This window comes from Schistocerca cancellata, chromosome 4 (assembly GCF_023864275.1).
Source record: "Schistocerca cancellata isolate TAMUIC-IGC-003103 chromosome 4, iqSchCanc2.1, whole genome shotgun sequence".
In the NCBI taxonomy this organism is placed as follows: Eukaryota; Metazoa; Arthropoda; class Insecta; order Orthoptera; family Acrididae; genus Schistocerca; species Schistocerca cancellata.
In genome coordinates, this window is record NC_064629.1 from 891812894 (window position 1) to 891827896 (window position 15003).

A 15003-nucleotide genomic window follows, 5' to 3' on the forward strand; every position below is an offset into this window, starting at 1 on the left:
CAAACAAAAACTATAGTGTCTCACTTTGTTCCTACAATATGGCAAGTCTCCACTTCCAATGTGTTGCTTGTAATAAATTTTATTCCCTGTAGAACTGTGGTAAACACAGAGGATTATAAATTAGGAGCCCATTTCTGGTGGAAAAAGCAGGACAAATGAGACATTGTGATGTATGTAAAAAAAATCAAGTTAAGACCTATTGAAACATGTTGTTTCTGCTTAGATCAATAGCTGGAAGGTTCTGCTTGTGAACTGCTGCTACTAGAAAAGACATTTATAGTTTTTACAGTGTATACATCCCCATTGGGAACTTCCAAATATTTGTAGAATAATTTGAGTCATTATTATCTCACCAACGGACAAACGAAAGCAAATGATAGTCTGTGAAGATCTTAATATTAATTTTATGAAAAACTAAAATAATGGAAACTATTTGGAAATTTTATGTAACACTTATATATGAGGCCTGTTGTTAATTTTCCACCAGTATTTTGCAGAAAAGCAGCACATTAATAGTCAACATTTTTGTAGATGAACACTTAATCAATGATATAAATATCTACCTATTAGTAAATGGCCTCTCTGACCACAATGAACATGTATCCATACTAAATAACTCACCTAATTGTGATGAAGTGGTATATTTACAAATAGAGTAGTTAATGAAGAGGCAATAGAAAGTTTCAGGGCAACCCTACAGGTAGCTGACTGGAGGCCAGTGTATAATGAGACAGTTATCAATTCCAAATTTAATTTTTTTGTTAGATGAGTTTCTTTCATTCTTTAAATACTACTTTCCCAAGAAAACAATAAAGTATGTTACTCAGGTGACATGAAGAAAGTGTTGGTTACAAAAGGTATCAAAATATCAAGTACAAGGAAAAGGAAACTGTACAAAATTGTTAGAGCATACAGAGAAATAGAAACAATTTCATATTATAATACATATCATGCTGTCGTAAGGAATAGTGACTGAAAAATCAGTTGAGGAATGTGGAAGGAAACAGCTATACAAATAATTATAGCTGTCAGTTAGTCAACATATTTAATAGCAACTTCCTTTAAGTAACTCCAACAATTAGCAAGGACAGCTGAAGGGATAAAGTAATATGATACATGCAAGAAGAAATGCAACAATTACTCCATGCTCTGCCAAAGAATTTAAAGATGTAACTAACTCCATGAATACCAAAAACTTTCACAAAATGATATACTTCTATATGCTACTGTCAGACCCTTTTAAAGGGAATGTGGTAAGAGAGATATTAATAATTACTGATCAGTCTTACTACTTACGTCCTGCTCGAAGGTATGGGAAAAGATTATGTGTGCAAAAACCATAACATACCTCTCTCCAAATAAGATAATTGGTTAATCTCAATTTGCATTTAAGAGTGGTCTCTCCACAGAACATGCTCTTTATCATTTCAATAATCAGATTGTACAAAATTTAAATATTTTACATGATGAAATATTGCCAACTGGTCTTTACTGTGATTTGTCAAAAACATGTAGCTACCCTACTCACAGCTTTCTTGGGAAACTCATCAGTGAGACAAAAGATTTTATTGCAGAGAAGCTTTTCATAAGGATAACATACAGTGCCTCTTCTGTAGTCTCTTGTAGATAGCTCTTTAAACAGACTCTCAGTATATTTATTCCCTTATGAAAAATGTTGTCAACAGAATGAGATTTTCACTCTGCAGCGGAGTGTGCGCTGATATGAAACTTCCTGGCAGATTAAAACTGTGTGCCCGGCCGAGACTCGAACTCGGGACCTTTGCCTTTCGCGGGCAAGTGCTCTACCATCTGAGCTACCGAAGCACAACTCACGCCCGGTACTCACAGCTTTACTTCTGCCAGTACCTCGTCTCCTACCTTCCAAACTTTACAGAATCTCTCCTGCGAACCTTGCAGAACTAGCACTCCTGAAAGAAAGGATATTGCGGAGACATGGCTTAGCCACAGCCTGGGGGATGTTTCCAGAATGAGATTTTCACTCTGCAGCGGAGTGTGCGCTGATATGAAACTTCCTGGCAGATTAAAACTGTGTGCCCGACCGAGACTCGAACTCGGGACCTTTGCCTTTCGCGGGCAAGCGCTCTACCATCTGAGCTACCGAAGCACGACTCACGCCCGGTACTCACAGCTTTACTTCTGCCAGTACCTCATCTCCTACCTTCCAAACTTTACAGAAGCTCTCCTGCGAACCTTGCAGAACTAGCACTCCTGAAAGAAAGGATATTGCGGAGACATGGCTTAGCCACAGCCTGGGGGATGTTTCCAGAATGAGATTTTCACTCTGCAGTGGAGTGTGCGCTGATATGAAACTTCCTGGCAGATTAAAACTGTGTGCCCGACCGAGACTCGAACTCGGGACCTTTGCCTTTCGCGGGCAAGCGCTCTACCATCTGAGCTACCGAAGCACGACTCACGCCCGGTACTCACAGCTTTACTTCTGCCAGTACCTCGTCTCCTACCTTCCAAACTTTACAGAAGCTCTCCTTCATGTTGTCAACAGTCAGTCACAGCTCTGAAACAATAATAACATTGATAAATATAATTCTGGAAGGGGAAATGACTTACATCATCCATAATTTATCCTCTGGATGGCACAAAAAGGAATGAAGCATTGTGCTATAAAAACCTTTGAAATCTATCCAGTTATATAAAAAACTGAAAACATATCTCTTTGAAAACTCCTTCTATTTTGTAGAATTATGTATTAAGAAATAAAAGGTATATTAAGACAATCTCTGAAGAATCAGGAGATTGCGACTTTTTTTCTCTGAGAAAGTGTATTGTAATTGTAAAGCTGACTCACTTTATATCATAGGAAGAGGTTGTAATCATGATCTGTGGATCTGGTAAATAACTGAATTAAACTATTTAGGTTTTTTTATAACATACTGCATGGAAATTCACATAGAACAAAGTAAACAATTCAGGTGAGCAGAATAAAATTTGTGCAAATGTGGAATTATGACTCAGTGTTTTTCTCTGGGAAAGTGTATTGTAATTGTAAAGCTGACTCACTTCATATCATATGGAGAGGTTGTAATCATGATCTGTGGATCTGGTAAATAACTGAATTAAACTATTTAGGTTTTTTTATAACTTACTGCTTGGAAATTCACATAGAATAAAGTGTAACAATTCAGGTGACCAGAATACAATTTGTGCAAAAGAGGTATTGTGTCTCAGTGTTACTTAAGGCCTGGCATCAATACCCACCAGGGAACAAAGAGCTGGCAGTGCCAGCAGCTAATGCTATGACCAAACTTGAATACCTGTATATGGCAGTGAGGTGATTGTCTTTTGTATCATTTTAATTGACTGCTTCCTAGTGAAACACAAGCACATAAGGACATATAATTCTTCACATAAGTGAAAACAGACTTAGTAACATCAGTAACTGAATGCTGGATGCACAGTGCATTTCCAAAATATTTTACATGTTCTGCTGCATGCAACCTCATCAGCAGGAGTTTTTGTCAGCATTGTTTAAGTATGTTTACTACAACCAAATAAAATTGGATGAAATTGCTTTACTTGCTTGTTTGGTTTGCAGATGTAGAGTATACAGCAACACAGGAAAGTATTAAAACATATTGTTATATAATCATAAAGTCATACACACTACAGTTTCCAACTATTTTTCCATTTCAGAAAGGTGTTGAGTACTGCTTCCGAACCTTTCATGAAGGTATAAATGAAACAATTGATTACTGGAGAAAATATATAAGATCTGAGACTCATGAAGCACTAAAAGGTGTTTGGGATAGTGCCGAACCATATTTAGAAAACTTCATATATGATTTAAGGTATGTATTCAACACATTTTGATTTATACTTTGAATTCACATAGTTGCATTGTGTTTATTGGGAACATTATTTTCTTGTAATTTATAGGAAAGAATATCAGAATTACACAATAATTACTTTTGTGCCTTCATTCACTTTATCTATAGAAAAATGAATAACTAAGATGTCTTATAACAAATAGGTTGTAATTTAGTTAGTGCCTTAAAATGCCTTCATAATCTTTTCTCACTTCTCCAGTAAACTTCTGTACAAAAGTAAATACAAATTACTCTACACTCACACTAACAACCAGTTGAATTTGGGATAGATGCTGCATTGGAGTGAGAGTGTTTCTATCATCATGGCAAAAGGAATATTTCAGCACATAACATAGAAACACTCCATTCCCTTGCAGACACTGGCCTTTCAACGTGATGTTATGTCGAAGGTGTGGCACAAGTATTTCAAGTCTGGGAAAATCATTTCCACCAGTGTCAACAAAAAAGTGTTGATTGCAAATCAACTATTATGTTTCCTGACAGGTAATAAATGAACCATAGTGCCCATCATTATTCACCATTTTGATTCCAGATAACTACAATCAGTGAACTGCCATGGCATCCAGAATCACCTACTTCTACATCTACATTTATACTTCGCAAGCCACCCAATGGTGTGTGGCGGACGGCACTTTACGTGCCACTGTCATTACCTCCCTTTCCTGTTCCAGTCGCGTATGGTTCGTGGGAAGAACGACTGCCAGAAAGCCTCCATGCACTCTCGAATCTCTCTAATTTTACATTCATGATCTCCACGGGAGGTATAAGTAGGGGGAAGCAATATATTTGATACCTCACCCAGAAACGCAACCTCTCGAAACCTGGACAGCAAGCTACACTGCGATGCAGAGTGCCTTTCTTGCAGAGTCTGCCACTTGAGTTTGCTAAACATCTCCATAACGCTTACCAAATAACCCTGTGATGAAACGCGCTGCTCTTCTTTGGATCTTCTCTGTCTCCTCCGTCAACCCGACCTGGTACGGATCCCAGACTGATGAGCGATACTCAAGTATAGGTCTAACAAGTGTTTTGTAATCTACCTCCTTTGTTGATGGACTACATTTTCTAAGGACTCTCCCAATGAATCTCAACCTAGTACCCACCTTACCAACAATTAATTTTATATGATCATTCTACTTCAAGTCGTTCTGCACGCATACTTCCAGATATTTTACAGAAGTAACTGTTACCAGTGTTTGTTCCACTATCATATAATCATACCATAAAGGATCCTTCTTTCTATGTATTCGCAATACATTACATTTGTCTATGTTAAGAGTCAGTTGCCACTCCCTGCACCAAGTGCCTATCTGCTGCAGATCTTCCTGCATTTCACTGCAATTTTCTAATGCTGCAACTTCTCTGTAAACTACAGCATCATCCCCGAAAAGCCACATGGAAATTCTGACACTATCTACTAGGACATTTATCTATATTATGAAATGCAATGGTCCCATAACACTCCCCTGTGGCATGCCAGAGGTTACCTTAATGTCTGTAGACGTCTCTCCATTGAGAACAACATGCTGTGTTCTGCTTGCTAAAAACTCTCCAATCCAGCCACAAAGCTGGTCTGATATTTCGTAGGCTCTTACTTTGTATATCAGGCGACAGTGAGGAACTGTATCGAATGCCTTCTGGAAGTCAAGGAAAGTAGCATCTACCTGGGAGCCTGTATCTAATATTTTCTGGGTCTCAAGAACGAATAAAGCGAGTTGGGTCTCACACGATCGCTGTTTCTGGAATCCATGTTGATTCCTGCAGAGTAGATTCTGGGTTTCCAGAAACTACATGATACGTGAGCAAAAAACATGTTTTAAAATTCTACAACAGATCGACGTCAGAGATATAGGTCTATAGTTTTGCGCATCTGCTCGACGACCCTTCTTGAAGACTGGGACTACCTGTATTCTTTTCCAATCATTTGGAACCTTCCGTTCCTCTAGAGACTTGCGGTACATGGCTGTTAGAAGGGGGGCAAGCTCTTTCCTGTATTCTGTGTAGAATCGAATGGGTATCCCATCAGGTCCAGTGGACTTTCCTCTATTGAGTGATTCCAGTTGCTTTTCTATTCTTTGGACACTTATTTCAATGTCAACCATTTTTTCGTTTGTGCGAGGATTTAGAGAAGGAACTGCAGTGCGGTCTTCCTCTGTGAAACAGCTTTGGAAAAAGGTGTTTAATATTTCAGCTATACGCATGTCATCCTCTGTTTCAATGCCATCTTCATCCCGGAGTGTCTGGATATGCTGTTTTGAGCCACTTACTGATTTAACGTAAGACCAGAACTTCCTAGGATTTTCTGTCAAGTCGGAATATAGAATTTTACTTTCGAATTCACTGAATGCTTCATGCATAGCCTTCCTTATGCTAACTTTGATATCGTTTAGCTTCTGTTTGTCTGAGAGGTTTTGGCTGCATTTAAACTTGCAGTGAAGCTCTCTTTGCTTTGACTGTTGACTTGTTGTCAGATACAGAAGCCACCCCCCCCCCTCCCCACCCCCTCCCCACCCCCTCCCCACTTGTACCGCTGCTCACTGAGCATCCCATGTAACTAAGGTCACACATACATACAGGAAAAATACTACTGGGTGCTCAAAGTAGGGAAAAGGTTATCTCAAGGATAAGTTACAAAGATGAGGTACAGGTATAGTAAAAACTGTATGGGGCAGTGCATACTGCTTATCAACAGGACACTGTTTGTGGAGTTGGTAGAGGTATTTTAATGTTTAAGGATGTTTGTAGGGTTGTAATGTGGCCTTTGATATATCTGCCACAATATTTCACCAGTGAACAGTGGAGGGACCTACTGATCTGTACAGTCATGTGCAGTCATTTAACTATAGCATCCCACACCTACAACTGGAGCAAGATAAAGCACCAGTCCATCACTCTCATAATCTGTCAAAATGATTTGAGAAATATTTACAGAGATGAGGATGCTGTGTGTCATTGACTACAGTTTTAACCATTATATGTGAGACCATCAAGTGATGTGTGTGGGCCTTGTGACCATCTCCAACCAATGCCCATGAACTGTGGAGGCTGTTGAGCAGTCATGGATCAGGATCACTTTCAAATGCTGTTGCTGTCTTGTGGAGTGACATATCATTGTCATCATTAGTGTAAACAGGGATGCTATATGCTATTAGAACTGTGTCTCAAATTCTGTTGCCTATGCGTATACAGGACGTATAAAAATTAACAGCAAAATATGACATGGATGAAAGTATGGGATAATAAAAGCAAAAAATTTCAGTTAAGCAAAAAATGTCAGTAAAGATAGGTCCATAAATGAGGCATTTGCTTGATAATTTCATATGTGTGGTTATGAGGCACCACTGACTTAGTACAAAATATTACCCATGTTAGTAGAAATGTATACTTTTTTATATCTCCATATAATTGGGATAAAATTTCATCCATGGCCCATAATTGGGGACTGTGGGTTGTGTATGATTGGGCACTGTCACATTTTGCTATTGATGTAAGAAGATATCTTATAGATCACATGACCTCAATCACCTGGATTTGTTTTCTGGGCCCATCTCATAAAGTGAAGTGAGCAGCACTCTTTTGATATAGTTGGACATCCAGGGCAGTGAGCTGTACAATCTTGTCAGGATTTATAATAAGATCTGGATGAGTTCTGAAAAAAAAACTGTATTAAATTTCTTGTTAAGATAAATTATGGTCCATATCTCAGCCAAGTTAGATGGGGACATGGGCAGAAACTTTAAATTTCAAATGAATTTGCATTAAACATGGCAATACTTCATACTGAAGTCAGTGGTGGCTCATAGCCACACGTACACAATTATCACAAACATGGCTTGTTTGTGGACCCATATTTACTGGAGATTTTGTGGTTCTGTTATCATATAATTTCATGTGTGTCACTTTACACTGTTAGCTGAGTTTGATGGGGTTAAAGGTACTTCTCTCATACACTCTAACAAAAATACTTCTGTAATAATGCACCAGGTAATGACCTTGTTGATTCACGATAAGTTAAGGTGTCCTATATTTTTGAGTGGTTGCTGGTGGAGACATTTGTAACATGCTTTATGCAGTCCCTTTGATGTGTAAGAATGATGACCTGCATGTTTCTATCAGCATCTGAGATTGAGATAAACAGTTATTTATTCATATAAAATGAAAAATTAGATTTTGGAACAAGACTAAGAATGAAATTCAAATGATTTAACTGATTTCTTTATTTCAGAGTAATCAGCCTGTGGTTGATAGCAATTAAAAACAAAGTTCATTAAAGTCATTCACTCTCCATTGTTTTGTGGGGTGATATGTATGTGAAGTGTCCATGATGATGAGTATAAGAGGTTGTGAATTAATGACAGAAAGTGATATGATCGATATGTTATCACCTAAGTTGACTCATGACTGTTGATGAATGGCTACAGACAAAATCAATAAAGAATGTATTCAAAACTGTAGCTACAAGCAATTTAAATAATTGAAATTCTCAAAACAATTATTTTGGGTGACAGGATTTTAATTTCCACTTATGATGCTGAAAGAAATAAACAAATGATCTGTGCATATATACACACTATTTGTATACCATAATAATACCCACTATGGCCTTGTAGGTGCACAGTAATTCAAAGACAGTAATGATTATAAAACAAATAAAATGTATTTAGATTTTAATGGAAATGGCATTGCACAAATATAAAGTTCCTTCAAAATGAGTGAAGAGTCAGTGATGAATTATGTACTGATTTCCTAAATCACCTGGGGGAAAACATTAATAAATAGAGACCAGAAAAATTGAAAAGTAAGACGTGTTTTACCTCGAGAATACACCAATCTATGCTTTTACAAATTTATTGTTTTTTATCGTAAGGTTATGCTGTTCTAAATGTTAAAGAATGTTAAAGAACGCTCTCTTAATTTGTCCATTGTGATCAGTTTTTCTTGTTGAAAACTGAAACTAATGTTTGACTAAGGTCAGTTATAAATATTACTGTAACAGTTTTGCATTTTACTACTTCATTTCTGAAGAGTAAAATCTCTTAATCTGTTGACCACACAGAAATGTTTCTTCTTTGTCTTTTCCTGCTCCTGTGTAACAGCTGCATTCAAGTCACATCTCTAGACTAAACTGCATACCTCTTCATTGAACTCCCTTTCAGGAGCAGTGGTCATAGTAGTAGTTGTTGCTGTGGTGTTCAGTCTGTAGACTGGTTTGATGCAGCTCTTCATGCTAGTCTATCCTGAACAAGCCTCTTCATCTCTTAAGTAACTGCTGAAAGTGACACCCATTTGGACTTGCCTACTCTATTCATGCCTATGTCCCATTCAAGAATTTTTACATCCCACACATCCATTCATTACCAAATTGACTATTACTTGATGCCTTAAGATGTGTCCTATCAACTGTTTCTTTCTTTCAGTCAAGTTGTGCCATGAATGTCTTTTCTCTTTAGTTTGATTCAGTACTTCCTCATTAGTTATTTGACTTACCCATCTAATTTTCAACATTCTTCTATGTCACTACATTTCAAAAGCTCCTATTCTCTTCTTGTCTGCAATGCTTGACATCTACCTTTCATTTCTGTTCAGACCTACACTCCAGACAAATACCTTCAGAAAAAAGGTCCAACATTCAAATTTATATTAGATGCTAAAAAATTCCTCTTTTACATAAATGACATTCTTGCTATTCCCTGTCTGCATTTTATATTCTGTCTTCTTCATCCATCAGTTATTTTACTGCCCAAATATCTAACAATTTACTCTAATAGAGGGAAACATTCCATGTGGGAAAAATATATTTAAAAAGAAAGATGATGAGACTTACCAAACAAAAGCGCTGGCAGGTCGATAGACACACAAACAAACGCTAACATACACACAAAATCCTAGCTTTCGCAACCAACGGTTGCCTCGTCAGGAAAGAGGGAAGGAGAAGGAAAGACAAAAGGATATGGGTTTTAAGGGAGAGGGTAAGGAGTCATTCCAATCCCGGGAGCGGAAAGACTTACCTTAGGGGGAAAAAAGGACAGGTATACACTCGCACACACACACATATCCATCCACACATACACAGACACAAGCAGACATTTGTAAAGTAACAATTTACTCTTTTTAGTTTCTCATTTCCTAATCTAATTACCTTATCATCAGCTGATATAATGTGATTACAGTTCATCTTATAATCTCTTTTCAAGGCATTATCCATTCTGTTCAACTGTTTTTCCAAAGTATTTGCTGGCTCTTACAGAATTGCAATGTTGTCAGCAACACTACTAATCCTTGTCTTTCTACTTATTTTATCTCCTGCTGCCTTCAGATTAGATTCAAATGTCAATAAATAGTATATGTTCCAATAAGATACTGTAATACTGTAGATTATTTTGTAGGCAAATTGATTTTGAATGGCCCTGTTAAACAGCATGCACTCATTGAGGACACACCACACTGATTTTATTTGCACTTATTCATTACATTGTTATAGGCCGCATAAAGGGTGCAAAGTAATCCACTATTTTCACACACAAATTGACAGAAATAAACAGTGATGCTAAATATTTTTCAATAAGCTTATCTGTTTCAGGTCACTGAGAGCTGTAAATGATGATTTTGAAGAGTTTAAAGTGTTCCTTAACAACTCCTACAATGCAAATGAATTCTACATTAAAGATATTTTTAATTATTTTCAGTACATAATTGATAAATTATCCATTAGGTAAGTTGTTATAAATCTCACAATAAGCTAAGAAAATGCATGTAACTGCTGTAAGTTGAATTTGAAATGTAAAAAACTCAGTTATTTGCAGCTGTTGAATAATCCACTCATTTTGATTATTTTTTTTCCAAATGAGGCTTCTCATTAGTTACTGTTCACAAAAGAGTAATTAGAAAAAAGTTTTATGATTATGATTTTGAGAAAGTAATTCTAGAAAGTTTAATAGGTTCCCTGGATTCCAGTGTGTATAAACATAAAAATGGAATAGATATTTCATTTGGCAAATCCCCTGCTATTTGCAAGTCATGAACTGCGTAGGATACAGTTGGTGTTTCATGAATTTAATCAAGGGTGAGCAGGGCCACACTAGTGCAGACAATCAAAGAAAATGTAAAATACCTGTAATTAGAATAAATGACAGTTGTCAACAACTAAAACCAGACATAACTTTAGGGAAAGATATTTTTATGGCATCACTGTGGTGCCCACTTAATCCCGATGGTGTTTCCTCAAAGAGCCAGGTTACACACACATCTAGCTAACACCCCTTCTTTGCTGTTTGTGAAGTTATGCTCCAATTTAATCCAAACTGATTCCCTCAAGACATTGTCTGAGTAACATGAGGACAAGGAATGAGGCAGTGTTCTGCTATTACAGACCTGCTTGACTATTGTAAACAAGGGCATAATTTATGTTCACTACAGTCATATTTTGCAGTCTTGGTGGTCAAAACTATATATTACAAGCTACAGTTTCATGGAACACAGTAAACATAGCCTTGTGGAGGCCTCTGTCATCAATAATACAAATATGGAACTGTTCTTCAAGAAAAACACCTTTTTAATAGTATTCTCATTAAACAGAACCAATTTCTACTGAACAGTTCCCTTTATAGGCCAAAAAGGTTATCTTATAGGGAGCATCTCCCCTTGTCCTTTCAGTTTCTGGAATTTTTATGTATTCACATCACAGAGTGCATCTAATCATCTGCTGATTGTAAACATTCTGGTGAAAGATGTTCTTTAGTAGTGCACTTCAAATGAGAAGCTTACAAGTATATGTCCCATAAAACAAAATTTGGAACACCCTCTATCATTGTGTTGAACTGGCAGTTGCTAATATAAATGTGTGGGGTTCCTATAAAGACCATGAGCCAACTTATCAGCAGCTTTTCTCCTGAACAGCATGTGAAAGAGGGGAAGCAACCATCCTTTTGGATCTCCATAGCAAATGCAATATTGGGGACAGAGAGTTTAGGTGGAGCAAAATGTACACAAAGTCTCTCTACATCTCAGTATTGTGAGATCATATGGCAAAGATGTTTTCACAAGTATGAATCAGTTCCACAGACCCCAGGTCTCCTCCCTCCAAATCTTCTATAACAATGTTGGTGACAAGGGGGGACAATAGACTGTCCATAGCTACACCATAAGTGTGTTTAAATACCTGATCATTGAATTATAATTTTGTGGAGGCTGACAAATGCCAGTTGTTTATAAAAAATGAGATTGAAAAATTAAAAAGAGAAGCTACATATAAAGTTAATAAAATATTGGTGTTACCAGAACAGAGCTCTTGTAAGTTTCATAAGATACCTGTTTAACTTTCAGTATAGCTACTTCCTTAGCCCCCTAGACCAGAGTGCTCCACAGTGTTGTGAATTGCTGAGATATGTGACATATTGTAGCCCACATGTCACTCATAATAGACCAATTTATGAATTTTTGATAGAGTAAATCTTGTTGGGAAATTGAGGATGGGCAGACTTCATAACAAAAATGAAATTTTTTGTGTGATTTCCCATGTAAATGAGCTGCTGTTGAGTACAGTAGTGATTTTCATTTTCATTGTCTTCTTTGGATAAGCAGCAGATCTTTTGTGACATCATCTTACTGATGAAGTCCTGTAGATCTAGCAAGACCACAGCACAGCCTTAATCCTGGGCATAAACAAATACAGTTGTTTTTCTTCGAATAAAGTGGCTTAGTTAATAATTGCTGTGAATTGCTTCTGACCTTAGAATTACCCAAACAACATTATTTTATCCTTGTTGGATATTGTGAAGTCCACACCTGTTAATGATAGTTGGTGAATGACACAGACAGCCACAAATACTCTTAAATGTTGTATTTTAGTGATACAATCAGTTTTGGGTTACCATGCCCATCTTCTGATGGCCAATAATTTTCATTACACAGATGTTTTGATTAACAGCATGTCATCTGCTCCACACTGCACAAGAATATTTGAGTACTTAGTGCCACTGTATTAATTGTTTCATTAATAAAAATATGCTGAAGTGCTTGCATTTTTTTATATACATGCTGCAAAATAGTTGTTTTCACTTACATACATTCCAGTAGAAGACAAAACAAATCGCCATCTACTGGAACATATACTTGTGCACATATTCTTGTGCAGTGTGAAACAGATGACTGCTGTTGATCAAAACATCTGTGTAGCAAAAATGGTTAGCCATCTGAAGATGGGAATGGTGGTCCAAAAATGATTATGACACTAAAAGAAAACTTTCCAAAATGTTTGTGGCTTGTTGCGTCATTCAGCAACCAACACCCAAATAATGTTTAAAGAGTTACTTGCTCAACTTTACTGATGAAGTGAATGACAGAAACATGCTTGGCAATCAGGAAAGAATCCAGACATTTTTTCCTGATGTAGTTAATCCTCAAACATTGAGGAATGCTTCTTAGTGTATCATATCAAGGAACAAGTCAAAAGACATAGTTGTGGAAGACACATTTTCTGTATATCAGGATATAATACAATTTTAGTTGACATAATCATCAATCAAAAGAACTTTCTTTCATCCATTCATTCTGATCGCAGGTATTTGTAGTGACTCGTAAAACCAAATGTAACATAGAACATCCATTTCTTGGTACATATTTTATCCTTCCTACATTTCTTTGCAATTAAAAGCTAAGTTAGTCAAAATACACTCCTGGAAATTGAAATAAGAACACTGTGAATTCATTGTCCCAGGAAGGGGAAACTTTATTGACACATTCCTGGGGTCAGATACATCACATGATCACACTGACAGAACCACAGGCACATAGACACAGGCAACAGAGCATGCACAATGTCGGCACTAGTACAGTGTATATCCACCTTTCGCAGCAATGCAGGCTGCTATTCTCCCATGGAGACGATCATAGAGATGCTGGATGTAGTCCTGTGGAATGGCTTGCCATGCCATTTCCACCTGGCACCTCAGTTGGACCAGCGTTCGTGCTGGACGTGCAGACCGCGTGAGACGACGCTTCATCCAGTCCCAAACATGATCAATGGGGGACAGATCCGGAGATCATGCAGGCCAGGGTAGTTGACTTACACCTTCTAGAGCACGTTGGGTGGCACAGGATATATGCGGACGTGCATTGTCCTGTTGGAACAGCAATGGTAGAACGATGGGTTCGATGACGGTTTGGATGTACCGTGCACTATTCAGTGTCCCCTCGACGATCACCAGTGGTGTACGGCCAGTGTAGGAGATCGCTCCCCACACCATGATGCCAGGTGTTGGCCCTGTGTGCCTCGGTCGTATGCAGTCCTGATTGTGGCACTCACCTGCACGGCGCCAAACACGCATACGACCATCATTGGCACCAAGGCAGAAGCGACTCTCATCGCTGAAGATGACACATCTCCATTCGTCCCTCCATTCATGCCTGTCGCGACACCACTGGAGGCGGGCTGCACGATGTTGGGGCGTGAGCGGAAGATGGCCTAACGGTGTGCGGGACCGTAGCCCAGCTTCATGGAGACGGTTGCGAATGGTCCTCGCCGATACCCCAGGAGCAACAGTGTCCCTAATTTGCTGGGAAGTGGCGGTGCGGTCCCCTACGGCACTGCGTAGGATCCTACGGTCTTGGCATGCATCCGTGCGTCGCTGCGGTCCGGTCCCAGGTCGACGGGCATGTGCACATTCCGCCGACCACTGGCGACAACATCAATGTACTGTGGAGACCTCATGCCCCACGTGTTGAGCAATTCGGCGGTACGTCCACCAGGCCTCCCGCATGCCCACTATATGCCCTCGCTCAAAGTCCGTCAACTGCACATACGGTTCACGTCCACGCTGTCGCGGCATGCTACCAGTGTTAAAGACTGCGATGGAGCTCCGTATGCCATGGCAAACTGGCTGACACTGACGGCGGCGGTGCACAAATGCTGCGCAGCTAGCGCCATTCGACGGCCAACACCGCGGTTCCTGGTGTGTCCGCTGTGCCGTGCGTGTGATCATTGCTTGTACAGCCCTCTCGGAGTGTCCGGAGCAAGTATGGTGGGTCTGACACACCGGTGTCAATGTGTTCTTTTTTCCATTTCCAGGAGTGTATGTAACTTATTAATTTTATTTTTGAATGTTACTATGTAATTAAAGTTTCTTGATGTATAATTACATGT

The 15003-nt window shown here is 38.6% G+C and overlaps 1 protein-coding gene across 1 annotated transcript in view; it reads left to right on the top strand.

Moving 5' to 3' along the window:
• Window positions 1-15003, top strand: part of LOC126185051 (uncharacterized) — a 707909-nt gene that overhangs the window by 518232 nt on the left and 174674 nt on the right. The window contains exons 53-54 of the mRNA XM_049927806.1: window positions 3670-3824; window positions 10444-10575. Coding sequence (XP_049783763.1) covers window positions 3670-3824; window positions 10444-10575 — 287 coding nt within the window. The remainder of the gene's footprint in view (window positions 1-3669; window positions 3825-10443; window positions 10576-15003) is intronic.